Source organism: Stegostoma tigrinum, chromosome 21, assembly GCF_030684315.1.
Source record: "Stegostoma tigrinum isolate sSteTig4 chromosome 21, sSteTig4.hap1, whole genome shotgun sequence".
In the NCBI taxonomy this organism is placed as follows: domain Eukaryota; kingdom Metazoa; phylum Chordata; class Chondrichthyes; order Orectolobiformes; family Stegostomatidae; genus Stegostoma; species Stegostoma tigrinum.
In genome coordinates, this window is record NC_081374.1 from 3,884,437 (window position 1) to 3,911,780 (window position 27,344).

At 44.6% G+C, this 27,344-nt stretch overlaps 1 protein-coding gene across 12 annotated transcripts in view; it reads left to right on the top strand.

Annotated features, from left to right (window-relative positions):
- LOC125462756 (monocarboxylate transporter 1-like) overlaps positions 1-22,954 on the top strand; it is a 62,073-nt gene extending 39,119 nt beyond the window's left edge. For 11 of the 12 annotated variants that reach the window (XM_059653311.1, XM_059653317.1, XM_059653312.1 and 8 more), the window contains 4 exons: positions 8,604-8,747; positions 14,799-15,635; positions 17,327-17,437; positions 18,718-22,954. In XM_059653311.1, coding sequence (XP_059509294.1) covers positions 8,604-8,747; positions 14,799-15,635; positions 17,327-17,437; positions 18,718-18,968 — 1,343 coding nt within the window. In that variant the 3' untranslated portion in view covers positions 18,969-22,954. The remainder of the gene's footprint in view (positions 1-8,603; positions 8,748-14,798; positions 15,636-17,326; positions 17,438-18,717) is intronic. The other variant, XM_059653319.1, reaches the window with a different exon arrangement.
- The last annotated feature ends 4,390 nt before the right edge of the window (positions 22,955-27,344 follow it).

Consider the following 27,344-nt stretch of genomic DNA (forward strand, 5'->3'; position numbering starts at 1 on the left):
GCAATAGTCACATCACAGAATAAACCATTTGGCTCATTGAGGCTTGTTACAAGAGTAAGAGTTCAGTGTTACTATCTACACATCAACACAACAAGCTGTGTCTACAAATATTTACAACTGTGCCAATCTGATGATTTGCTCACTCGCTTCAAATTATTCCAAAGTATTAGGCTTGGATCCCTCAATCATGATGCAGCGTTCCTGTATTCTAATGTGTGCATGTCTGTCTGAGTGTGTCTGTTTGTTTACATATCAGTGTCTTTGTGTATGTGTCTCCCTCTGAGTGTGTGTCTGTTTGAACTTCTGTCTGTGTGTGTTTATGTGCATCTCTGTATGTGTATGGATCTCAGTGTGGGTGTATCTGTGTGTGAGTGAGGGTGAGTGTGTGGGTGTGCGTGTGAGGGTGTGCATATCTGTGTGAGCGTGTGTGTGTGCATGTGCATGCCTGTGTGCATCTGTGAGTGTGTGTGTGTGTATGCGAGGATGGGTGCATTGTGTCTGTGCGTGAGTGTGAGGTTGTGAGCATGCATGTCTGTGCGTGTGTGCGTGCGTGTCTGAGAGGGTGTGAGTGTGAGGAAGTCTCTTTGTGGGTGTGTGCATGTGCATGAAGCAGATTCTTTTATTATTTACAAATGGAAATTAGATACAGAGCCAAGGGGAAAAAGTTCTCTGAGTTATGGGAGTGGGAGGTGGAGGAGAAGTGGCACTCATTCGACATCTCTTTCAAAGACCTAGCATTGGCATGATGAACAAAATGGCCACCTGTGTGATTCTCTAACTGTTCTAGATGCTTCTAGATGCTTGACCCACATTTACCTTCTCGATCATCATCTTTGTCCCCTGTGCAGTGGTGAGGCTGCAGGAAGGTAAGCTAGAAGCTCTGGTTGAGTGGTTATCTGGCTGTTTAGATACTCCGTGTTGGGAGAGACCCTTACGAGTGGAGGACAATGTTGGTTGATTTCTCAGAAAGTGATAAATGGAAGGCAGGAGGAGGCCATTCAGTCCCATGAAGTTCTTCTGTCATAAAGTTTGATCACAGTTGTACCATTTACCTGAGATAATATGGTGTGAAGCTGGATGAACACAGCAGGCCAAGCAGCAACAGAGGAGCAGGAAAGTTGACATTACAGGTGGGTCTTGACCCAAAACGTCAACTTTCTTGCTCCTCTGATGCTGCTTGGCCATCTATGTTCCTCCAGCTTCACACTGTGTAACCTCAGATTTCCCAGCATCGGCAGTTCCTACCATCTCTGCACCGTTTACCTGACTGGTTTCTGTAAACTGCCATACTGTGTCCTCACAAACTGATTAGCCCCAGTGCGGAAAACTTTCAATTGACCCTCAGCTGCCATGGCCTTTCGAGGCAGATAGTTTCAGGATGCTTTTGAGAGAAGAATGGGTTTCCTGGTTTTGTCATAAAGTTGTGGAGAGATGCACGGCATTGTCTATGCTGACCAACAAGCACCAACCTACACTAATCCCATTTACCAGCATTTGGTCCATAGCTTACTGTGCTCTGGCATTTTAAGTGCTCATCCAGAAGCTTCCTAAATGTTGCCAGAATACCTATCTCCACCACCCTCTCAGGCAGCACCTTCCATATTTCTAACACCCTCTGGGTAAAAAAGAAATTCTTTCTCGATCTCCTCTCAACCACTTTCTCCTCACTGTAACCTTGTGCCGTTTGGTCTTAGATATGTCTGCTATGGGGAAAAGATTCTCACAATCTACTCTGACCATGCCTTTCATGACGTTGTATACCTCAATCGGATCCCCCCTCAGCCTCCTCTACTCCTTAGAAAACAAACCCAGCCTATCCAGCCTCTCCTCATAGCTGAGACTTTCCAAACCGGGCAACACCCTGGTGAATTTCCTATGCTCCCTCTCAGTGCAATCACATGTTTCTGATAATGTGGCGACCAGAGCTACACAGTGTTCCATCTGTGGCCTAATCAATGTTTTGTAAAATTGTAAACAGACTTCCTCGCTCCTGTATTCTATACCCTAACTAATGAAGGCCACAATCCTGTGTGCCTTCTTCACCACCCTGCCTACCTGTGCTGACACCTTCAGGGATCTATGGACATGTACACCAAGGTCCCTTTGCTGCTCAGTACTCTCCAGGGACCTACCATTCATTGTGTATGTCCTTCCCTTATTAAACCTCCCAAAATGCACCACCTCACCCTCATCAGGATTAAATTCCTACTGCCATTGCTCTGCCCAATTTAGCAGCTGATCGATATCTGACTGAAGCCTGTGACTATCCTTCTGACTATCAACCACACCACCGATTTTCATTTTACTTGCAAATGTACTAATTATATCTTCTATGTTCACATCCAAGTCGTTAATGTATGTAACAAACAGCACTGGGCCCCAGTTCTGATCCCTGTGTGTTACACCACTGGCCCCAGGTTTCCAATCACAGAAACACCTGTCCACTATCATCCTTTGCCTTCTATTTGTAAGCCAGTGTTGGATCCAGTTTGTCAACTTGCCTTGGATCCCATGGGCTCTTAACTTTTAGACTAACTTTCTGTATGGGACTTTGTCAAAGGCCTTACTGAAGCCCATGTAAACTACATCAACTGCACCACCCTCATCAATATATTTAGCCACCTTTCCAACAACTCCATTAATTAGTCAGACAGGATCTCTATCAAACAAGGCCATGCTGACTATCCTTGATCAATCCTTGCCTTTCTAAGGATTGATTAATCCTGTCCCTCTGAATCCCTTTTTTCCAGCAATTTGCCTTCCACCGATGTCAGACTGACTGCTCTGTAAATTCTCTAGTCTATCCCTGCTGGCCTTTTTGAACAAAGGGACTGCATTAGCAAAGCTGCAATCATCTGGCGCTCCACCTGTGGCCAGCAAATTATTAAATATCTCCACCAGGGCCCCAGCACTCTCCTGCCTTCCCTCCTATAGAAGCCTGGGATACATCAATGAGGCCCTGGAGTTTATACGCCTTTATGCCTGCCAGAACATATAATTCCTCCTCCTTATTAATCTTAACATGTTCTGGAACCTCACTATCCTAACTGTAAACCCCACCTACGATGTCTTTCTCCTCTGTGAATACAGATCGGAAATATTCGTTTAAGATCTCATCCATTTCCTCTGCTCTCTCACGCACATTGCCCCATTAGTCTCTAACAGGTTCCACTCTTTCCCTGATAATCCTCTTGCTCTTATAAAAAGTCTTAGGGTTTGCTTTGATCCTAGACGCCAAAGATATTTCATGGCCCATCTTTGCCCTCTCCGTTTCCTTTATGAAGACCATCCCCTACACTCTCCATACTTTTGAAGGTGCTCCCTTGTTTTTAATACGCTGTATCTGACATTATCTCCCTCTTTTCCTTCACCAAATTCTCACTTTCCCTTGACATCTAGGGTATCCTGGACTTGCTGCCCCTGTCCTTCACTCTTGGAGGAACACACTGGCCCCGAATTCTCACCACACTACTTGTAAAAATCTCCCACTTTCCAAGTATCAACTTACATGATTATGATAAGGATAGCGCAGACATTTAAGCGCCTAAACTGGGGAAGGCCAAGCTACTTGCTGCTCCTAGTCCATATTAGCCAGATCCTGTTGAATGGTATTGAAATTGGCCTTCCCCAGTTTAGGTGCTTAAATGTCTGCGCTATCCTTATCATAATCATGGAGTCATTGTCAAACAGCATGGAAACAGACTCTTCAGTCCAACTCATCCATGTGCACAAAGGTTCCCAAACTATTTTCCTTTCCCATATCAGAAGTTAGAGTTCTGGTCACTTTCCCCACTTGCGCTCTGTCACTTCAAACTCCTGACTGGCTTCATTCCCTGGGATTAGATCTGGCACTGCCCCATCTCTAGCAGGATTATCTGTGTACTGGCACAAGAAAAGGTCTCCTGGCTGCATTATAAAAATTGGATCCTGTCAAATCCTTTCACATGAAGACAATCCCAGCTAATGTTAGCAAAGTTGAAATCCCTTTCAACTATAACCTGTTTCTGTCACACTTTCTGTGATTTGCCCATGTATCTGCTCCTCTATCTGCCTCTGACTGTTGGGAGACCTGCAGTATGTTTCCTGCAAAATAATTGCCCCTTGTTTATTTCTAAACTCAATCCAGATGACCTCATTTGAAGAAACTTGAAGGCTGTCCTCCAGCATTACCGCAGTGGTGGCTGGCTTTATTAATAATGCAATGCCCCGATCTGTCTTACATCCCCCCCTCCCCATCCCACCTGAAACTTCTACCCCCCGGAATGTTGAGCTGCCAGTCCTGTCCTTCCTTCAACCATGTCCCAGTGATTGCCACAATATCATATTCCCTCCTGCTGACTCCAATGCTCTAAGTCCATCTTCTTTACCAGTCGGGCTCCTTGCATTAACATAGATACAATACAGCTTTCTCATCCTCCCATGTGCCTTATCCTGTATATGTCTCCTCCAACAACTGGAAAGTCCTAGTGCTCCTTATATTTGCTCCTGAATACCAGTCTTGGATTCTGATATTCCATGAGTGTTGATAATCAAAGTACAATGAGGTGTAAGTAAATTAGAAAGTAGATAATACTGATACAATACACACATTAAACCTATGATGAAAATATTGGTGAGCAAGTGATTGTTTGATAATTACCTTTTGAAGGCACTCTAGGCACTTTAGATTGAGTGATATGGTTCATTAGACATTAATGCACTTGTTTTGAAAGAGTGCCTCTCACTCTGTCACCGTGCAGAATCACTCAATCTTTCAAAGGTTGTTTCAAATCCTTTCATGAATTTAACCAAACTAGGTCACTGCATCATCACTGGCAGTTCTGCTGTCAGTCTCATGCGCACATGTGCGCATGCACACACACCTCTCTCTCTCACTCACTCACACACACACACAAATGCACAGAGTGGTGCGTGCATACACACACCCGCCTCTCTCTCTCACTCTCACACACACTCTTGCTCCTTTCTCTCACATACACTCTCTCCTCTGTCATGCACACACTTCCTCCTTTCTCACATGCATGTACTCTCCCCTCTCTCATGCACACACTCTCTCCTTTCTCTCACGCACACACTCTCTCCTTTCTCTCACACACACACTCTCCCCTCTCAAACGCATACACTCTCCCCTCTCTCATGCACACACTCTCCCCTCTCTCACACACTCATGTGCACTCTCCCTTCTCTCATGCGTAGTTCCCCCCCTCTCACACGCACTCCCCCATCTCTCACACAGACTCGTGTTCACACTCACACACTCACACTCTCTCGCACACATGGGCACATGCATACGCGCGCGTGCACACATTCCCCTCTTTCACACACACACACACACACATCGCCCCTCTCTCTCACACACACACGAGCACACACGCATGCACATGCACACACATGCATGCATACGCTCGCACATCCACACGCACATGCGCACGCATGCATGCCCCAAAGTCAGGTTTCATCACCATTCTGCCAAACACATCTGTGTCCAGAGCAGGAACTGTTCACTTTCTGCACTTTGTTCTTGGCCCTGACTGATGTTATCTTCCCTCCCTGACAAACATTTTGGTTCAACAGCCTAAACTGGAGCCAGCCATTACAACTGTCTCATGATCCTATCACATGAGGCCAGTGTGACCACACTGAGTGCTCAGATAATAGGAGCCTGTGACATCTGACACAGTTGGGTTACTGCCAAACATGGCCTGAGGTTAGGAGCTGGCTTTTTAACTAAAAACAGAGAAGGTCGCATGAGAGAAGGTCCTTAGAGGGCAAGTAATGCAACAATGTCTTTGTTATGTGATTAAATCACAAGCTTGCTTTCTTAAAAATTAGATATTTTGGATGACAACAGGACCCGAACTGTGATCTTCCATGCTGCAGGAATGGGTGAGGGGTTTAAAGTTGGAGGAATTGGGGTGAGGGGCAGTGGGTAAAGATAGGGTCACTTTTTGCTTATGGGCTTATTGCGGTTTCTGTTTGTACAGAGGCCCCACTAAAATATGAAGAGTGGAGGGGATGGTGCTTATGAAGGAAATTCTGGGGACAAAGAGGGACCAGGAAATATCTTTAGCAAAGGGATTAAGGAAAGCCCTGAGGCTTTTTATAAGTATATTAAGAGTAAGAGGATTACCAGGGAAAGCGTGGGGCCTATCGAGACCAAAGGATTGACCTGTGAGTGGAGCCAGAGGATGTGAGTGAGATCCTAAATGAATATTTCCCATCTGTATTCAGGGCCTGATGAGATGTATCCCAACTGTTGTGCTGGGCAAGGGGGGAGATTGCTGAGGCCTCAGAGATGTTTAATCCCTCAATAACCACAGGTGAAGTCCCAGATGACTGGAAGATCGCTAATGTGGTTCCTTTCTTGCTCCTAAACAGAGAGCATGCATTTAACTAGGCTCCAGATGTCCCTAACCTGACTTACAGGCAATGACATGGCTTGAAGTGCCATCACTTTTGTGATCATAAGAATTTTGTCTGTCAGGAGAGATATCAAGCACATAGGAAGGGGGGAAAGGAGGAAGTTTACTAGGGCATTGCCAGGCTCAACAGCGATAAAGTGAGGATAGAAAAGATACAACAGGTTTGATGGAGTCATAAGAGGTCATATCGGCAAGGGCAGATTTCCCTGTGGTGTGACACTTGAACGCACAGACTTCAGAATCAATGATATGATCAGTACACGCTGAATAACAGTTGCCACATCTCACAAAGCTGCAGTCACTATGTCGAACAGAGCTGTCCTGGACTATGGATTGCCGACTTGTGACTATTAACTGGTTGGTGCCAGAAAAGGCACTCAGTGTTGCCAGTCAAAGATTTCACTCAAGCCAGTATGCCAACTTGAGCTAAGTGGAAACTAAGACTCTGAGGAGCTGGTTTTGTTGCTTTTTACAGCTTTCAGACTCCTGCAGTGCAGCCAGCACATCAAATTGGAAACACATGAGCATCTACAATGTTTAGGCTTTGACAACAGAGATTTAGTGCCAGAAAAAAGGATATTTGCTGGGAGTAGTTAAATTTTTGATGGGGACAGTGTAGAGGGAGCTTTACTCATGACCAATTGCACTGTCCCTTTGCTAAAGCCCGAGGAAACAGAGTGTGAGAGGGCGAAATCAGCCAGAGCCGTTCTTACCTCCTAAATGTGAGGCGGACTCTTAGTTTCTCATTTATTTGGCAGACTCCGTCCCTGGTAAAGTTGATAAACTGCAGATTTTGTCAGAAGCTATGTATCGCAGCAACACGTGGAAATCATGCCCCTAGCATCTGTTAACTGCAGGAACACAATAGAGGAAGTGGTTAGTGTTCACAAGAGACCCTGAGGGTCTGGCATGGGCTGGAGCTACCCTGTGGTGGTGGTGGGGGGCTTGGTGAGCCCAGCTCGGACTGAGTGTAGAGGAGGGCAGTTTGGCAGAGACATTGGGAGGCTCTAATCTCTGAGAATCTTACAGACCAATGAAACCTCAGCTCAACCATTCGGGTTCGGTCTCTGCTTTTCCAACCTCACCATCATTGGAGGGATGGGAGTGTGAACCCGTCATTGAGTAACAGTTACCCAGCAGTCACAGAGATCTACAGCACAGGAGGAGGCCCTTTAGCCCATCATGCCCACTCCTGACAAAAACAACCACCTAACGATTCTAATCTCATTTTCTAACATTTGGACCTTATGCCTGTGCGCCACGGCAGCGCAAGTGCACATTGAAATACCTTTTCAATGTTATGAGGGTTTCTGCTTGAACCACCCTCACAGGAAGTGAGCTCTGGTTCCCACCACCCTCTAGGTAGAAGCATTTCTCCTCATACCCCCTGAAAACCTCCTGCCCCTGACCATACATCTATGGTTCTAGTCGGTGATCCCTTCATTAAAGGGAAAAGTTCTTTCTTCTCCATCCTATCTATGTCCTCAGTTAGGGAAGGCTTGGAAACATCTCAGGGGGACATATACATTCAGCTAACTTCAGGGAGAGACTTGTGTCACATTCAGCTGAGAGAGCGCTCACCGTTTTCAGTCTGATTAGAGCCCACGTGGAGACTGTGAGCAGATCTGGGTACCTCACCTTAGGATGGATGTATGGGCCTTGGACACAGGACAACATAGGTTTACAAGAACGATACCTGGGCTTCAGGGGTTAAGTAATGAGGAAAGATTATACAAATGAGGTCTGCTTTCTCTAGAATTAGGAAGGCTAAGGGGTGATTTGATCAAAGCCTTCAAGATATTAACAGGAAAAGGTGATGGGTAAATTATTTCTGCTAGTTGGGAATTCTAGAACTAGGAGCATAGCCTGAGAATAGGTCCAGACGATTCAGGAGAAGTGTTAGAAAATACCTGTACACACACAGGCTGGTAGTGATTTGGAACGCTTTTCCACAAACAGCAGTAGATGCTTGATCAGTTTTTAATTTTAAAACTGAGACAGGTTTTCTTTTTATTAAACACAGATATTAAGGGATATGGGCTAAAGGCAGGCCTATGGAATTAGGCCACAGATCAGCCATGACTTTGTTGGATGGTGGAACGGGCTCAAAGGGCTGAATAGCCTACTTCCGTTCCTATGTTCCTCAGGTGAACATACTAACTAATCTCCTGTACCCTGCAGGTCCCATCAGCAGTGTCCTGGTGAATAGGTATGGCAGTCGGCCTGTGGTACTATTGGGTGGTCTACTGGCCAGCTCGGCAATGATCATCGCCTCATTCTGCAAGAGTATTGTGCAGCTTTATTTCTGTATAGGAGTCATCGGGGGTAAGTGTTTGATCAATCTTTGGTGCGTGGTTCTTCTGTGGCTCCCTGTTCAATTAATCCAACAATTGCTGTATTAATTTCTATCTCTTGGTGGCATATTGTGAGATTCTGCAGCCACTACCTGGGTAATGCTTAGCCATGTGGTCACCCATTTTAATCCTGTAAAGTATCTGAAGCGGTCACTGATGATAGGGGAAGCCAGTTAGTGTAGTGGTCAATTTGTAACCCAGCTGCCCAGGCTAATGTGCTGGAGATATGTGTTCAAATCCCCACCGTCTTACCACAAGGAATTTAGAATTAGTGACCGTGAATTGGCCGTCACTTGCTAACGACCCATCTGGACCCATCCACCTACAATCCTTGCAAAATTGTGTTCCCATACTCTCAGTTCCCCTGCCTCTCCTGTATTTGCTCCTGGGGTGAAGCATTCCACCCCCGTCATCCCAGGTGTCCTCCTACTTCAAGTACCATAATCTGCCCCCTCCCATGATTCATAATGCCCTCAGTCGCATCTTCTGCGTTTCCTGCTCTTCTGCCCTCAAATCCCCTCCTCCCCTGCCAACAACAATAAGGATAGAGGCTCCCGGTCCTCACATACCACCCCACCCACTGGCAAACCCAATGCATCATCCTCCGTTATTTTCACCACCTGCAATCTGACCCCGCCACCAAAAATATATTCCCCTCCCACAAACCTGTCCGCTTCCCATTGGGAACGCTCACTCCGCGACTCCCTCATCTGCTCCACACTCCCCATTAACCCCTCCACTCACAGCACCTCTCCCTGCAACCGCAGGAGGTGCTACACCTGCCCCTACACCTCCCCCCTCACCCCCATCCCAGGTCCCAAACAATCTTTCCAAATCCGACAGGGGATCACCTGTACACCCCGCAGCCTTGCCCACTGTATTCATTACTCCTGGTCTGATCTCTTTTTTATCAGAGACTGACTTGTGGAGAATCTGTGCTCTGTACGCTATAATCAGCTGCAGCTTCTGGTTGGCAGCTATTTTAATTCTCCCCGCGCCCCCCCCCCACCCACTCCCTGGGTGACAGGTCCATCCTGGGTCTCCTCCAGTGAGGCCACACATAAACTGGGGGATCAACACCTTATATTCTGCCGCAGGAGCCTACAACCCAATGGCCTCAACATAGAATTCACCAGTTTCAAAATCCGCCCCAACCCTGCCCTCATCCCATGTCCAACCCTCCCTCTCATCCCCGCCTCTTTAACCTGACATAACCTGTACAGGTCCTAGGAATGGGTGACATTGACCTTATAGCAATACCACATCGCGTGAAAGAATTAAAGAATGATCACCTGGTGGCCCCCTTTCTGCTGTAGCACTGCAATGGAGCTGAGAAAGCCCTTAGTCACCCCCATTAGCACTTGGTAATTTGGATGGAGGAAGTGGAAAGCTGATTGCAGCTCTGCACCCAGGGACTGTCTGCCTGAGTTCTGCACCCAGCATCATACACTCTCAGTTCTCTCTCCGTCTCTTCCTCTCCATCTGATTTTAAACCAGGGTATCGTTTAGAGATGGATCACAGATGTGATGCTAACTGGCTTCTAACTCCAGCTACCTCTGGGATCAGTTAGTGAGGATTAGTGACACAGTGACCTCGGATGAAGGCCAGGCCTCTCAGCACCGGAACCTACAACAGCAGTAATCTGACCCTCAGCATCTCTTTATAGAATCACAGATTAGTTTCAGCACAGGCGGCCATCCTGCCTACTCTGATTCGTTAAAGGGGAATCTTTTACCTTGTGCCTGTCTCCTGCTTTTTCCCCACATCCTTGCACCCTATTTTTTGTTTGAATGTCTGAATTGAAGCTGCCTCCACCACACTTCCAAGCAGTGCATTCCAGACCTTGGCTACTCACCGAGTGTGAAAAGCAGTTATCACATCACCTCTGCTTCTTTCATACATCACTTTAAATCTATCCCCTCGTGCTTTCCTTCTTTTCATGAGCAAGAACAGCTGCTCCTTATCCACTCTATCCAGCCCACTCACGATGTTGAAAACCTCTTTCAAATTACTTCCTTGCCCGCCTGCTCTCCACAAAAGAGCCTTCTGTCCACTGAGAACAGCCTCAACTTAGGGTCATGGAGTCACAGAGCTGTACCGCATGGTAACAGACCCTTCAATGCAACTCGTCCATGCCGACCAGATACCCTAAATTAATCCAGTCCCATTTGCCAGTATTTGGCCCATATCTCTCTAAACACTTCCTATTCATCTGCCCATCCAGGTGCCTTTTAAATGTTGTAATTGTACCAGCCTCCACCACTTCCCCTGGCACCTCATTCCACACAGGCATCACCCTCTGTGTGACCAATTTGCCCCTTAGCTCTCTTTTAAATCTTTCCCCTCTCACCTCAAACCTATGCCTCTCTTGTTTTGGACTCTCCCACCCCTGGAAAATGACCTTGCCTATTCATCCTATCCATGCCCCTCGTGATTTTATAAACCTCTATAATGTCACCCCCTCAGCCTCTGACGCTCCAGGGAAAATAGCCCCAGCCTATTCAGCCTCTCCCTATAACACAAACACTCTGAGCCCTGAAACATTGTTGTAAATCTTTTCTGAACCTTTTTCAAGTTTCACAATATCTTTCCTATCGCAGGGAGGTCAGAACCGAATACAATATTCCAAAAGTGGCCCTAACCAATATCCCCACAGCTGCAACATGACCCTCCCAACTCCCATACTGCACGCCTCATTGTCAGAGGGTCATCACTGAGGCATTGAAGCAATATCATAAATGACTTCTGCATTCTCTCTCTCTTTCTCTCCTTGCCATAATGTGGTGCCCATAACTGTACACAACAGTCCAGCTGAGGTCGAACAAGTGTCTTATATCTAAGGTTGCCATGAAAATTGAAGTAGCGTTATTGTAAAATTAAATATTTACTGAATTTCCCTTTAGGGATGTGCTTGTTTTATGTATTTCATTCACTGCTCCTTTTTTTTTCCTGCAACATTTGGCTTTGTTATATCACTAACTGATCTAACTGACATTCCCTGAGTTATTGAAGGATTTCACTACATTGCAACCTCTCTGTGCGGAGAACTGAACTTCCTTCAGTCAGTTCGAATCCATTAGTGAGCTCCCTGTAGCATGTTTCAGGGCTCTTTGAGCACCAACATAATCTTATAAGTTATTAATTCAGCCTTAGCTGCAGTATCAGCACCATTGTCCTGATTACACAGAGAGCTAATACCTGATGCACATCAGAATTCAGAAAGGATTTGTATGTGTGTCGTGCCTTCCACTGTTAGCAGGTCCCAAACTGACCATGCTTTTTGAAATACGGTCACTTGTGGGAAAGCAAGCTTCCACTAACACCGATGGGATCACGATCAGAATGTCTCCTTCAGTGAGGTTGCTTGAGGAATTAGTGTTGGCCAGAATATCAGCAAGAGCCGGCTGTGCATCAGCTTTCAGAGCCCAGGGAGCCACTCCCCAGAGGGCAACTACTTGCATTTTTATAGCACCTTTTAAGATAGCGAAGCCACCCAGGGTGCATTACAGGAAAATAAGCAAACAGAATTTGAGCCACATTGGGATAATACGTGGCCAAAATTGTGGTAGCAGAGGTAGCATTGACTTAAAGGTGAGCGAGATGTTGTGGGAGAGAGAGAGACATTGTATGAGAGAGAGAGAGATGCACAGGTAATGACAGAGGACGAGACAAAGAGAGGGAGACGGAAAGACAGAGACAGATAGAGTGTGTGAGCAAGAGGTAGGCAGACAGCAAGCAAGAGAGATATAGAAATAGGCAGAGGGAGAGACAGACATAGGGAGACAGTGTGCTGTAAGTTGTATGATTTACCCACGCTTTAAAACCATTGGTTTTAGAGATCGGATTTGGACTAGTGGCATGTGGCTTTTGGTGAAGAGGTTTTTTGATTAGTGTGTGGGTCTTTCTAGACCCATGCTGATTTTATTTTTAAAAAGGAAGTCTTGGAGAGCTATTTCTTGGATTCTAAAAGGAACTTATTTACACTGGGCAAGTTTATATGCGCAAATAATTTAAACGATGTGGATTAGGTTTTCAGCTTAAAATGTCAGCGATTGATTTTTCTTTTTTTGGTTTGGGTTGGGGAAACAGCCAGAGCTTGACAAAGCTTTTGGGTTTCAGGGTAGGTCAGCTTACACAAGCCTTGGTTGAAGCTGGGTTGTAAAAAAGTTGCTTCCACGAAAGTAAGGTAGTTTAGAACTAGAACATGGAACACATAACAATCCAGCACAGGAACGGGCCCTTTCACTCATGCTGTTGTGCTGAATATGATACCAAATGAAACTAATCCTGTCTGTGTGCCATTGGTCCATGTTCCTCCAATTCTTGTACATTCATGTGCTTAATTAAAAGTCCCATACACATCCCCATTGTATCTGCCTCCACCACCAGCCCTGGCAGCGTGTTCCAAACTCCTACTACTCTCTGTGCCCCTCACATCCCCTTTGAACATTTCCCTTCTCACTTTAAATGCATGCCTCCTAGTATTAGATATTTCCGCTCTGGGAAAAAGATTCTGACCACCAACACTATCTATACATCCCATAATTTTATGGACTTCTATCAAGTCTCCCCTCAGCCTTGGCTGCTCCAGAGAAAACGATGTAAGTTTTTCTAGCCTTTCATTATAACTCAAACCTCCATTAAGAAATTTAGTTACTTTTGTGTAAGGAGTTTAGTTTAAAGGCTCCGGACCAGATGTATTTGGTTAAAACCTTGAAGGGTTTATATGAAGTCGAGAAAGTTTAAGCTCAGTTGTATAGAGATTCAAGGAAGAGGTGAACAAATTCTCAGGACCAGAAACTGAAATGTCTGTTAAATTAAATACCAAATGTGATAAAGGAGGGAATTTTATCTCTAGTGTGAATACATAAAGGAGTACTTTTGGGATTAATGGTGTTGTATTTCACGTATGTTTTCAAATATTTAAGTTTGTGTTTTATGTAGGAGGATTGGTTTATTCTCCAAATGGAATGATATTAAAATAGAATGGGGCGGCACGGTGGTTCAATGGTTAGCATCGCTGCTCCATAGCGTCAGGGACCCGGGTTCGATTCCGCCCTCGGGCGACTGTCTGTGTGGAGTTGCACATTCTCTCCCCGTGTCTGCGTGGGTTTCCTCCGGGTGCTCCGGTTTCCTCCCATTGTCCAAAGATGTGCAGGCTAGGTGAATTGGCGATGCTAAATTGCCCTGAGAATTCAGGGATGTGTAGATTAGGTGTGTTATAGGAGGATGGGTCTGGGTGGGATGCTCTGAGAGTTGGTGTGGACTTGTTGGGTTGAAGGGCCTGTTTCCATGCTGTTGGGATTCTTTGAAAAGAATAATGTTTTATTCTATTTTATCTGCATTTCTTTTGCAGAATAAACTTCTGTTTGATTGTTAAAATTGCATCTATAACATTATATGTTTGTGTTTCAGGGAGACACCACCTTGTTAAAAGGAAAAAAAAACAAAATATGATCTATCAAGCCAATTTCTGTTGAGCATTTGACTTCTCCAGTGACAAAATCAGCCTGAATAGTTACATCAGCGACAGAGATAACATGAGAGATGAAATGAGCGAAAGAGATCGTTTTAGAGACAGAGTCCAAGAAGAGAAATAGGTAGAACAACAGCAACAGCAGCAGGGGGTGGGGGGGGGGGGGGGGGGGTGGGGGGGGCGGGGGTGGAGAGGGGGTGGGTGGAGAGAGAGAGAGAGAGAGAGAGAGAGAGAGAGGGAGAGAGAGAGAGAGAGAGAGAGAGAGAGAGGTTGAGGGTGTAGACAGCTGACTTCATGACCACCACAAATGAAGTGATTAACACTGAGAATGAGCATGTGGAGAGGACACGGAGTGTAGAGAAATCAAAGTGTTCAAGAGCTAATGGAGATGACAGAGTTGGGCTGAGATCAGGCCATGGAGGGATTTTGAAAACATTAGTTTCCTACCATTTGATGAACGCACATCCCCTTAAAATGTCAGCTCTGATTTTGCTTCATTTGGAGTAACAGCAACTGATTGACTTTTCTAAAACATTTCTTTCTAGGGCTGGGACTTGCCTTCAACCTGCAGCCAGCGCTGACCATGATCGGGAAGTATTTCTACAAGAAGCGCCCCTTGGCCAATGGGCTGGCAATGGCAGGAAGCCCAGTTGTCCTCAGCACACTGGCCCCTCTTAACCAGTATCTCTTTGACAATTACTCGTGGAGAGGAGGCTTCCTGATCCTGGGGGCTATCTTACTCAACTGCTGTGTGGCTGGATCTCTGATGCGTCCGATAGGCCCTAAGTGGAGCAGTGGATCCAAACAGCCAGTAGATGCCAAGGGTGAGGCTGGTGTGAACTCTGATCTTATGACCGGCAAAGCCAAGGAAAAGGAAAAGCTCAACATCTTCAAAACCATTAGCAAATACCTGGATTTGTCGCTCTTCAAACACAGAGGTTTCCTGATCTACCTGTCTGGCAACGTCATTATGTTCTTTGGAATGTTTGCACCCCTGGTCTACTTGTCCACTTACGCCAAGCATATGGAAATTGATGAATACAAAGCTGCCTTCCTCCTCTCCATCCTGGCCTTTGTGGACATGTTTGCTCGGCCATCCATGGGGCTTCTGGCCAACACCAAGTGGGTGAGGCCCAAGATCCAGTACTTTTTCACCTTCTCCATCTTCTACAATGGCATCTGCCACATAATGATGCCGCTAGCAACTGATTATACCGGCCTGGTCATCTACACCATCTTCTTTGGGTTTGCCTTTGGTATGCTGAGCTCTGTCCTCTTTGAGACCTTGATGGACATGGTCGGCGCACAGAGGTTCTCCAGTGCCGTGGGACTGGTCACCATAGTGGAATGCTGCCCTGTGTTGCTGGGACCTCCACTGTTGGGTAAGCAGGGCTGTGTTTGCTGTTGGGAAACACAAGTATGGAACACAGAAGGCCATTCAACCTGTTGTGCCTGTGAAAGAATAATGAGCAAATCAAGACCATGAGAGCAGAAACTGGCTATTCAGCCCATTGAGCCTGCTGTCCCATTCAATCTGATCATGGTTGATCTGATAATCCTCAACTCCACTTTCCTGTCTGCTTTCCATTGATTATCCCACTGATTAAAAATCTATCTCAGCCTTAAATGTATTTAATGGCCTAGCCTTAATAGCCCACTGTGATAAAGAATTCCACAGAAATACCTCTTCATCTGTAAAAAAGGTGGCCCTTATTCTATACCCCGTGATCCTAGGCTCCACTGCAAGGATAAACAAACTTTTCACATCTATCCTGTCAAACCTTCTAAGACTCTTAAATGTTTAATAAGGTCACCTCTAAACTGTGTTGAGTTCTGAGGAAGGGTCTCTGGACCGGAGACATTAACTCTGTTTTCTCCCCCACAGATGCTGCCGGACCTGCTGAGCTTTTCCAGCAACTATTTTTGTTCCATTGAGTACAGGCCCAACCTACTCAACCTTTCCTCATAAAACAGTTCCTCCATACCCAGGATCAGCTCAGTGGACCTCCTCTGTTTTATCTCAAATGAGGGTATGTCTTTCCTTAGATCAGGAGCCAAAAACTGTTCACAATATTCTAGGTATGGTCTGACCTTGTTTAGTTTTAGCAAGATTTCCTTACTTACATACTGCATTCCCTGACAAATAAAGGCCAACACTCCGCTTCCCTTCCCCATTACTCACTGAAATTGTGGGTTAGCAGTTTCTGGCTCATGCACAAGGGTCCTGATTGTTCTGTGCTGCAGCGTTCTGCAGTCTTTCTTCATTTGAAAAATATTCACCTCCTCTACTCTTCCTGCCAAAATCCATAACGTCACAATTTCCCGCATTATATCTCATCTGCCAATTTTTTTTTCCCCACTTGCATAGCTTGCCTCTATCCATCTATGGATTCTGTGTCCTTCTTATCACATGCTTTCCCACCTATTTTTGTGTCATCCACAAACTTGGTGACAATACAGTCCCTTTCCTCATACAAGTCATTATTAAATATTGTAAATACCTGTGACCCCAGCGCTGTTCCCTGTGGCACTTCAATAGTTATAGATGGTCATCCGAGCTTCTGGTCCTTCTGCTCTTTTCCTGCAGTTAGTCATATAGCCGTACAGTCATACAGCTCAGAAACAGACCCTTTGGTTCACCCAGTCCATGGTTGGACCATAATCCCAAACTAAACTAGTCCTACCTGCATTCTCCTGGCCCCTATCGCTCCACACCTTTCCTATTCATGCACTTTTCCAAATGTCTTTTTGAACATTGAAATTGCACCCACATCTACTACTTCCCCTGGAAGTTCATTATAAAAAATTGCCCCCGTGTCTTTTTAAAAGCACCTTAAAAATGTGTCCCCTAGTCTTGAAATCCCTCATCCCAGGGAAAGACAACCACCACTAATGCTATCTATACTCCCCCATTAGTTTATAAACCTCTACAGGTTGCCTCTCAACCTCCTATGCTCCAGAGAAAATAGTCCCAGTCTATCCGGCATTTATTTTATAACGCAAACCTCTTTACTGGGGAACATCCTTGTAAACTTCTTATGAACCCTCTCCAACTTTATAATATCCTTCCTAGAACAGAGTGACCAGAACTGGACACTACACTCCAGAAGAGGCCTCATCAATGTCCTGTACAACCTGAAAATGACTTTCCCAACTCCTATACTCGAAGGATTGAGCAATGAAGGCAAGTGTGCCAAATGCCTTTTTAACCACCCTGTCTAGATGTGACGCAAACTTCACAGAATTATGTATCTGCACCCCTAGATTCCTCAGTTCTGCATCACTAACCCAAACTCTCTTTTCAAAATTCCCATTGAATCTGCTTCCATTGCCATCTCAGGCAACGAACTCTAACATCTCCAACAAAATGTTTCTCTACATCTCTCTCAGACTTGTTACCAATCACATTTGGTTATTTATCCTCCTGCCGTTGGAAACAGTTTTTAAATAATTTCCATATTTCCTCAATCAAAACATTTCATTTCAAACTCCTGTATTAAATCTTCCCTTTGTAACTTTGCTGAAAATAATACAGCTCTCACTGCTCCATGGTACTGCAGATACTTTGTAAAATCACTAAAGGAAATAATCCCTTCGCAGCCGAGACAGAAAGAGAGAACTGAGACTCTTTGAGCAGACAATTTACAAATATGACCGAACGTCGCCACAGAGTCATCATGGTCATTTGGCCCATCAAGACTGTGCTGGTTCTTCCTGTGTAGAACAATCCAGCCAGTCCCATTCTGCAGCTGCTATCCCTATCACTGTGAGCTCCTTTCTTGCAAAGGTCGGGGGGGGGGGGGGGGGGTGTGGAGTGTGGTGATGGCCTGGTAGTATTATTATTGGACTGTTAATCCACAGACACAGATAACTTTCTGGAGACCCGGGTTTGAATCCCGCCGTAGCCAATGGTGGAATTTGAATTCAACAGAAAGTTGGAATTATGAGTCTAAGGATGACCATGAAACCATCATCAGTTATTGGGAAAAACCCATCTGATTCACTAATGCCCTTCAGGGAAGGAAACAGCCATCCTTACCTGATCTGGCCTACATGTGACTTCAGACCCATATTTACCATCTGGGCAATTAGTGATGGGCGATAAATGCTGGCCCAGCCAGCGCCACCCTTGTCCCATGAATGAATTAAAAATAAATTCAACCAATTTCCTTTGAAACCATCCATTGTCTCGAGCTATTCACCCCCCTCAGAGGCACCAAGTTCCAGGTTATTACCTCTCACTGTGTAAGACAAATGTCTTCCTGACCCCCCCCCGCTTCCCCCATACATCTGTTACCCACCTCGTCAAATCTGGGTCAGTTTGGGGACGGGCTAGGGAGAGGGAAACAGTGGGAAAGGGGGAAGAATTGGGTGGAGGATTGGACCTAAACATCTTACTCATTGAAATGATGTTGAATCATAGGAAAGATGTACAGTGATTGCAGAGCTGTCTTTTTGTTGCAGGTTTGCTGAAAGACGCGTACAATGACTTCCGCTATGTGTATTTTGCGTGTGGAGCGGTGCTGATCTTTGCGAGCATCTTTCTGCTCATCGGCAATGCAATCAATTATCACCTCCTTGCGAAGGAGAGGCAAGAAGAAGCAGAGAAATCGAAACACGAGGCAACAATTGACTTGAATGAAACCAAACTTGATAATTCATCTGTAGGGCAAAAATGCCAAGATGGGGCAGAGGAGCAGGACGTAGAAGTTTAAGGCTGAGAGGGGCAGTGTTTCGGTGCATTTTATGATTCGCACCGGTCTTCCATTTCACTCTAACAGACAGATATATCAGGAGGGCTGCGGTGAGAGATCAATGGAGTGCCAATTCCGGGGGATATTTACCATGGGGCCATAATCAGTGTAGTCTTTGCCCCTCCCCCCAACCAACCAACTTCCATTCATCCCTCATGTGCCTCCTATCCCATTGACCGCAACCTCCTTCACCTTGAAGTTGCCAATGGGCCACCATTAACCGCTGGGAGCAGCCAAAGAAAACACATTTCACAGGGGCATTAAATAATTCTGCATTTTTATTCTATACTTTGCACATTTTTATTTGTATTAGTGCTTAAAAATATTGGAGATGGAGATCAATCGATATTTCAGTGCCCCAGGCACAAGTGATCACATTGAACCCTCCAGAAGCATGTTGAAGCAGAGTCGGTGACACTAATTTGCCACCATTGTAAGTGGGATGAGCATGAGTTGGATAATCCTCTTGCTTTTGGGTGGACTTGGAAGGTACTGGGCCATCCAAGGGAACAACATGGTTGTGATATTTTAAGCAGCAAAATGAGGAGAAAATTCTTCACTCAAAGTGTTGTGGAGCTTTGCAGTTCAGTACCTCAGAGGGGTTGCGGTTCTCCAGGTCTGATTACACAGGTGTATTACAAGAGGTCACCTGCACAGAGATGGGAAAAGATTGCTGTAACAAACAAACACATCTGGTTAGTGAATAGAATTCAATCCAATCAAGGGAATAATTTCTAATTAATTATAATCCTTGACCGAATCAACTAGAACAAAAACAGAAATTGCTGGAGAAGCTCAGCAGGTCTGTGAAGAGAAAGAAGAGTTAACATTTCGAGTCCACTGACTTCTTCAGAACCATATTTCAGGGCATGACAATCAATTCTCGTTTAACATCCAGGTTTTCTTTAGTCTCCCAGGTCTAGGATTGAAAACGTTAATTCTGTTTCTCTCCTCACAGATGCGGCCTGACCCGCTGAGTTTCTCCAGCAGTGTCTGTTTTTGATTCAGATTTCCAAATGTTATTTGCTTCATTTTAGTCCTAATTAATTTGAGTTAGGTTTAGTGAAAGATGTGAATGAATTAATTGTGTTTCTCAAGTATGATGTTTTTGATCCTCTCCCTACCGGTTATTAATTTCTAGAGTTCGCTGTTTGCTGTAGTGGGACTTGTACTTAAAGTCTTAGCAATTGCTAGGCCACCACTAGAACAACCAGATTATATGGAGTTTCCAGCATGGAACCAGGCCATTCAGCCCAACTGATCTGTGCTGATGTTTCTGCTCTGCATGATCCTTCTCCCTCACTTCATCTCACTTGATCAACATTTCTGCCTAAACCTTCCTCCGTTACATGTTTAACCAGCTTCTCATAAATTGTATTCCTTCTACTCTTCCCTCCTGCACCCCACCCCAGCCATCGAACCACGTTCTCCTAATTCTTTTGAGTAAAGTTGTTTCTCCCGAGTTCCTTATTAGCTTTGTTAGTGACTATTACATTCATAGTCCCTAGTTTCTATCTCCCTCACAAATTGAATTGTCTTCTATAATTTTTCCATATTCGGTCTTATACAGATACTAGAGATGCTTCTTTGATTTTCCTTTACAAGGTAACAGTGCCTAACAACGTCCAGCACTTTCTAAGAGGTAGCACGGTGGCTCGGTGGTTAACACTGCTGCTTCACAGCACCAGGGTCCCAGGTTCAATTCCCTGCTGAGGCAACTATCTGCATGGAGCATTATCCCCATGTCTGTGTGGGTTTGTGATAATGGGAAATGCAGATGCTGGAGAGTCCAAGATAATAAAGTGTGAAGCTGGATGAACAATGCAGGCCAAGCATCATCTCAGGAGCACAAAAGCTGACGTTTCAGGAAGGGTCTAGGCCCAAAACGTCAGCTTTTGTGCTCCTGAGATGCTGCTGGGCCTGCTGTGTTCATCCAGCTTCACACTTTGTTATCTGTGTGGGTTTGCTCTGGTTTCCTCCCCTGATTAGGGTGGATTAGCCATGTTAAATTACCCATAATGTCCATAGATGTGCAGACTAGCACATGGGTTAGCCGTGGTAAATTCAGGATTGTGGGTCTGGGTGGGACAGTCAGTGTGGAGTTAATGGGCTCAGTGGTCTGCTTCTATACATTAGGGATTCTATCATTCATGATTAGAATATCCAGTTTTGACATCACCTTTTAAAATCATTTTTGTACATTCTCCAGTGCCCCATATCCCTTCTGTATTATGAAGATCAGAAATGTTCACAGTTCAAGTGTGATCTGAACTAAGGTTGTGTACAAATTTTCCTGTTCTTATAAAAGGCCATAAGATGAATACTGTCCTGCTGGAAATGAACCCACTGCTTGTTTTTTGTTTATATTTCATTTCCTCATTATTGTATTCACTGGGCTGTTTGGAAATCTAGCTTTGATCAAGATCAGCAATTGAGTAAGAGTGACTGTGAAATAGTCAGATTGTCATAAATAATATTCCTTTAGGGAAGGAAATCTGCCGTCCTTACTGGATCTGAGCCTGTGTACAACTCCAGCCCTTCATGTGATTAACTCATAAACGAGCAATGATAATCCGTTCTACCTAACTATTTGTGAGTAAGGTTCATTAGCACCTTCTGAGCAATGGGTAAGAAATGTCGGTGAAGCACAATCCCTGAGTAGAGATGTGCAGCCAGGACTGAAGGACAGATGGGTCAGTGCAGTGCCAGGGAAGCATCCTCAGGTGTGTCTTTCATTATGCTGTGCAATATTACAAGGAGCTTGGGCCACATTTCCCTCTCCATCACTCCACTCTCCCATTTGTTGAACACGAGCTGCCTTGTGGGATCCGGAGCTGGCGGAGTGGTGCTCCGTCTTATCCACAGACTCAATCTTTCAGCTCAAACTGAAATGATGGGTAACCATCCTCATCTACTGCAGGAGACATCTGGGACTTGCAGATTATCTGGGATATCCCAATTCCCACATTCTGTCTGGGATCTCCACATTCCAAGTCTGCCGAGGATCACCCCGTTCCCACAGTGTGCCTGGGATCTCTCAATTCCCACAATATATCAGGAGAGACAATGGCCTAGTGGTATTATCACTGGTGTGTTAATCCAGAGACCCAAATGTTGTTCTGGGGACCTGGGTTCAAATCCCATCACAGCAGATGATAGAATTTGAATTCAATTGATATCTTGTTTTAATGATGACTGTGAATACAATGTCGATTGTCAGGTAAAAACCCATCTGGTTCATTAAGGTCCTTTAGGGAAGGAAACTGCCATCCTTACCTGGTCTGGTCCACATGTGACTTCAGACCCACAGCAATGTGGTTGACTCTTAGCTGCCCCTCTGGGGCAATTAGGGATGGGCAATAAATGCTGCCTGGCCAGCAATGTCCCCCTTGAATGAATTTAAAAAATCACCCAGCTCCCATGGTCTGTCTGGGAAAGTGATGTGTGACTGGATGATATGCTGAACTTCAGGAAGTACTGAATAAGGATACTGTCGCAGGCAGCATTCGCTGATCTGTCCCCAAGGAACCCTTCACAGAATCACAGACTTGTTCCAGTGCAGAAAGCCATCCTGCCTGTACTGGTATACACCCTCATTTCCACTGTAGAGCCCAGTGTATCCATCAACAAGGGGCAGTGTTGTGGCAGCTACAGGCTAACAGCTGATTGGATACTCTCCAGACTTCTATATGCTCCTGAGGGGTGTACATTAACTACCTCTTTCTTGGAATCCAAACAGTTCCTTTGAGGATGTCGATTTAGTGTTGAACAAGTCATTTTGACAATCAATTGTACTATCTGTCCAATATTTCAGAGTGTGACAATCAATGTAGATTTATTTTTTGTTCTTGCCTTTATAAAGCAGAAATTGAAATGTAAAAATGATGAAAGTGATGTTGAATTTGTGTCAAGTATTGGAGATGCCATTAAATTAATAGAGTGTGCAATTACAATTATTTCATTAGGGGGATTCTATAGAACCAGAAGACAGTTAGAGACCCTGCATATCTAAGCAGGGCATTGGGCATTGAGCATTGGGCATTGAGCATTGGTAAGACAACATTCAAATTAGTTTGTGCAGCTTTGACTCCTTTACCCAGAGAACTACAAACTCGTGCTAGAAAGATGTTCAACAAAGCCTCATGAGACCAGACCTTTGCAGCATAGAGTCTGAGGAAGGGTCGCTAGACCTGAAACATTAATTCGAATTTCTCTCCACAGATGCTGCCAGACCTGCTGAGGTTTTCCAGCAATTTCTGCTTTTGTTCCTTTGCATGATGGGATTGTCCAATGGTGAGAGATAGTGTGAACTATTCCCTTGGAATTTAGAAAAAAGGGACTTCATCCTATTTTTATCCACTCATGGAAATGCGGGCATTTATGGTTATGTCAGCTTTTATTGCCCATCCCTTCTTGACCTTGAGAAGGTGGGGGTGAGCTGCGTTCTTGAACTGATGCAGTCCGCCTGCTGCAGATTGACCCACAATGCCCTTAAGGAGGGAAATCCAGGATTTTGACCCAGTGACGGTAAAGGAACAGCGATATAGTTCCAAGTCAGGATGGTGAGTGCTTGGACAGGATCTTGCAGGGGTTGGTGTTCCCATGTACCTGCTGTTCTTGTCCTTCTACATGGAAGTGGTCATGGGTTTGGAAGAATATATTAAAAATTGTCAAGAGCTTTCCTAGGCAGTAGTCTGAGAAACAGTTTGCCTTTGTTTGAGATCCTAGAACATAGCTAAATAAGAGTCAGTTGTTTAGGAAATGATGGAAAGTTTCTTGATTTATAAAGCTGTCAATGTTTGGAACTGTCTATTCCAGAGGGTTGTGGAAGCTCAACAGTTTTTTTTAATATGGTGAATATTTAAGACAGAGATAGATAGCTAGGTTCTTGACTGTTGAGGGGATCAACGGTTATGGGAAGAAGGCAGGGGAATGGAGTTGAAAAATTTATCAGATGCAATTGAATGGTAGAACAGACTCGAAAGGCTGATTAGCCTAATTTCTGCCCCTATGTGTTATGGTCTAATTAAGGAATACTGAGAGAATTAAGGGATACAAACTGGAAGTTAGGAGCAGGAGTGAGCCTGCTGTGCGATTCAACAGGGTCCTGGCTGACCTGTTTGTGAACTCAACCCCGCACCGCTGCCTAGCGTCTAGACCCCTTGATCCCTTTGTCAGTAAAGAACGCAGCCTTAAAAAATATTCAGCAACTTAGCCTCCTCTGTTCTCTGGGGAAGAGAATTCCAATAACTCAGAAAGATTCCCTTCATCTTCTTTTGGAGTGGGAAACCTCTTATTTTGAAAATGTGTCTCTAAAACTGGTGGGATATAGAAACATAGGATACAAAAGTGAGATAGAGGTATTTTTCCCATGATGATCTCGTTGAATGATAGAGTCTGTGTGGCCCCTATATGTTCCTGGAGCCCTCCTGAATGTTCCGAGACCTAGCTCCCTTCCTGATGATCAAGCCTTACTGCCTGTGCTGACGCAAAGCCAATCTTTTCTCAACACAATGTGAATCTGGAAAATGTTAGCAATGTCTGTTACTATTTATCTGTACATTCTTTCCTATGAATGCTTTAAATTTTGTTCCTGAAGATCTGTCAGCCTGTGCCAAAAAGCTCTGTGAGAATGAAAAGCCAGGCTCAGAAAACAATTGGCACCAGGCGGGTATCTTATTCTTCCTTAATGGGCTGGCATCATCTTCAAACTTTGATGTCGCCAACTGTGAGAGAGCCTCTCTGTTTTCTGTTTTAGTGGGAAAATAAATTAATGAAGATAAAACTGCTCGCATTTATATCTCACCTTTCACAAACTTAGGATGTCCCAAAATGCATCTGCAAAAAAAAAAATTCTGTAAACCTCTTGCCAATGATGGAAAATACAGCAACCAATTTATACACAACAAGCTCCATAAGCTGCTATGGAGATAAATGACTGGATAGTCTAGTTTGATGATGTCGGTTGAAGGGTAAGTCCCGTGTTCTCAGCAGCAACTCTGATGACCAGCAGAAGATACTTCACCTGAGGGTGTTGATGGTCAGTGTGAGGATGACCAGTGTCCGAAATATAATCAACAAAAATACACATTTTGCTAGAGCATTTTCCTTGCATACATCAGAACAACGTGCAAGAATATCAGTTCAAGAGAAACCCAACATTTTGTACTGTGTGGAAGGAGTGAGGCTGAATGGATGGTAAATAGACTCTGATTGGAGAATATGTCAATTAACGTGGTAATCCCATATATTTGCTGCCCTTGTTCTTCTCAATGGTCATGGGGTTGGAAAGAGCTGTCTAAGGAGCCTTGGTGAATTTCTGAGAGGCATAGTACACATTGGTTGCATTATGTATTGAGGACAAAGGGAGTGAATTTCCAAGAAGTGAACTCATTGGAATCAGCATTAACAATGACATCAGTATTTCAGTTGACAGTTACACAGGCAATTGCAATAGGTCCTTGATGAAAATGATTTGAACACTGCCAATGTAACAATCTTACTTGAATAGAGAGGGAAACAAAAAAAAGCAGGTCACTGTCTGAAGAAGGGTCACCCCACTCAAAACACCCACTCCATCCACCACCAATGCTTAGTACTACAGTGTGTACAGTGTGTACCATCTACAAGATGCACTGCAGAAATTCACCAAAGATCCTTAGACAGCACCTTCCAAACCCACGACCATTTCCATCTAGAAGGACAAGTGCAGCAGATACATGGGAACACTACCCCCTGCAAGTGCCCCTCCAAGCCATTCACCATCCTGACTTAGAAATATATTGTTGGTCCTTCACTGTCGCTGGATCAAAATCCTGGAATTCCCTCCCTAATAGCATTGTAGGTCAACCCACAGCAGGTGGACTGCAGCAGTTCAAGAAGGCAGCTCACCACCATCTTCTCAAGGGACAACGAGGGATGGGCAATAAATGTTGGTTAGCCAGCAATGTCCACAGTTGAATAAAATAAAACATTAATTCTACTTTCTCTCCACAGGTGCTGCAAGACCTGTGGGTTTTTCCAGCAATATTGGTTTTTGTAACAGGTAACTATTGGTCGATGAGCTTATCATTTACCATTATGATTATGTTAGTGTATTATTAGAACAGATGTAATAGGCATCTGTTTAAAAATACATAACAAAACCAAACAGAGTCAGTTTGATGGGATTCAGCAGGGTCAGCACAAAGGGGAAATCATGTCCAAATAATTTATTACTGGTTTTGAAAAGGGAGCAGTGGGACAGATAAAGAGGAGTTCATAGATGTAATATATTTAGATTTCAGAAGGTACTCAATAAGTCACTGGTAGTTAATAGTTGCAATATTATGAGCAGTTTTGGGTCCCGTATCTAAGGACAGATTTGCTGGAGAGGGGAGGGAGCCCGAAGGAGGTTTACAAGAATGATCCTGGAGAGAAGACTTTGCAATGTGAGGAGATGTTAATGACTCTGAGTCTGAACTGTACTGAGTTTAGAAGGATGAGGGAGGAGTCTGATTGAAACTTAAAGAGCACTGAGAGGCCTGGATAGAATGGATGTGGAGAAGATGTTTCCACTAGTAGGAGGGACGAGGATCTGACGGCACAGCCTTAGAGTGAAGTGAGATGAGGAGGAATTTCTTCGGCCAGAGGGTGGTGAATCTGTGAAATTCTTTGCTGTAGAATATAAGACATTGATTCTATTTAAGACAGAGATAGATATGTGCTTGACTGATAAAGGGATCAAGGGTTATAGCGAGAAGGGAGGTGATTGGGGTTAAGAAATATATCCATCATAATTGAATGGCAGAACAGACTTGATGGGCTGAGCGGTCTCATCCTACTCTGGTATCTTATACTCTCAATAAGATAAGAGGCCACTATGTTGGCGACGGTATATTAGCATGACTGACTAACCAACAGAAAACAGAGTTGGGATAAGGGGAGAATTTTCATATTTATGGGGAAAAGGCAAGAAAGTGGTATTGAGGATTAATCAGATCACCATGATCTCATTGAATAGTGGAACAGACTTGATGGGCTGAATGGCCTACTTCTCCTATCTCTATACACAGTGCTGTTTTCCAAGCTTTGTTTTTCTGGCTGTGTCAGTTTACAATCTACAGTGTTCATGTGGAAGCAGAATGCGAGGATCCAAACCCCTGGGGCACACAGTAACGCTCTTACTTGTCACCATGTCAGCTATTTGTGCAGTTAGATGAAGCTTTGAAAATGATCTCTGTTTCGTGTACCTTTAACTTGGTTACTTATCACCTGAGGCTTTCACTTATTTCTGTAAATCCATATCTAACACGTGCTGTGCCCACAGAATGACACACAACATACCTACAGTTGAAA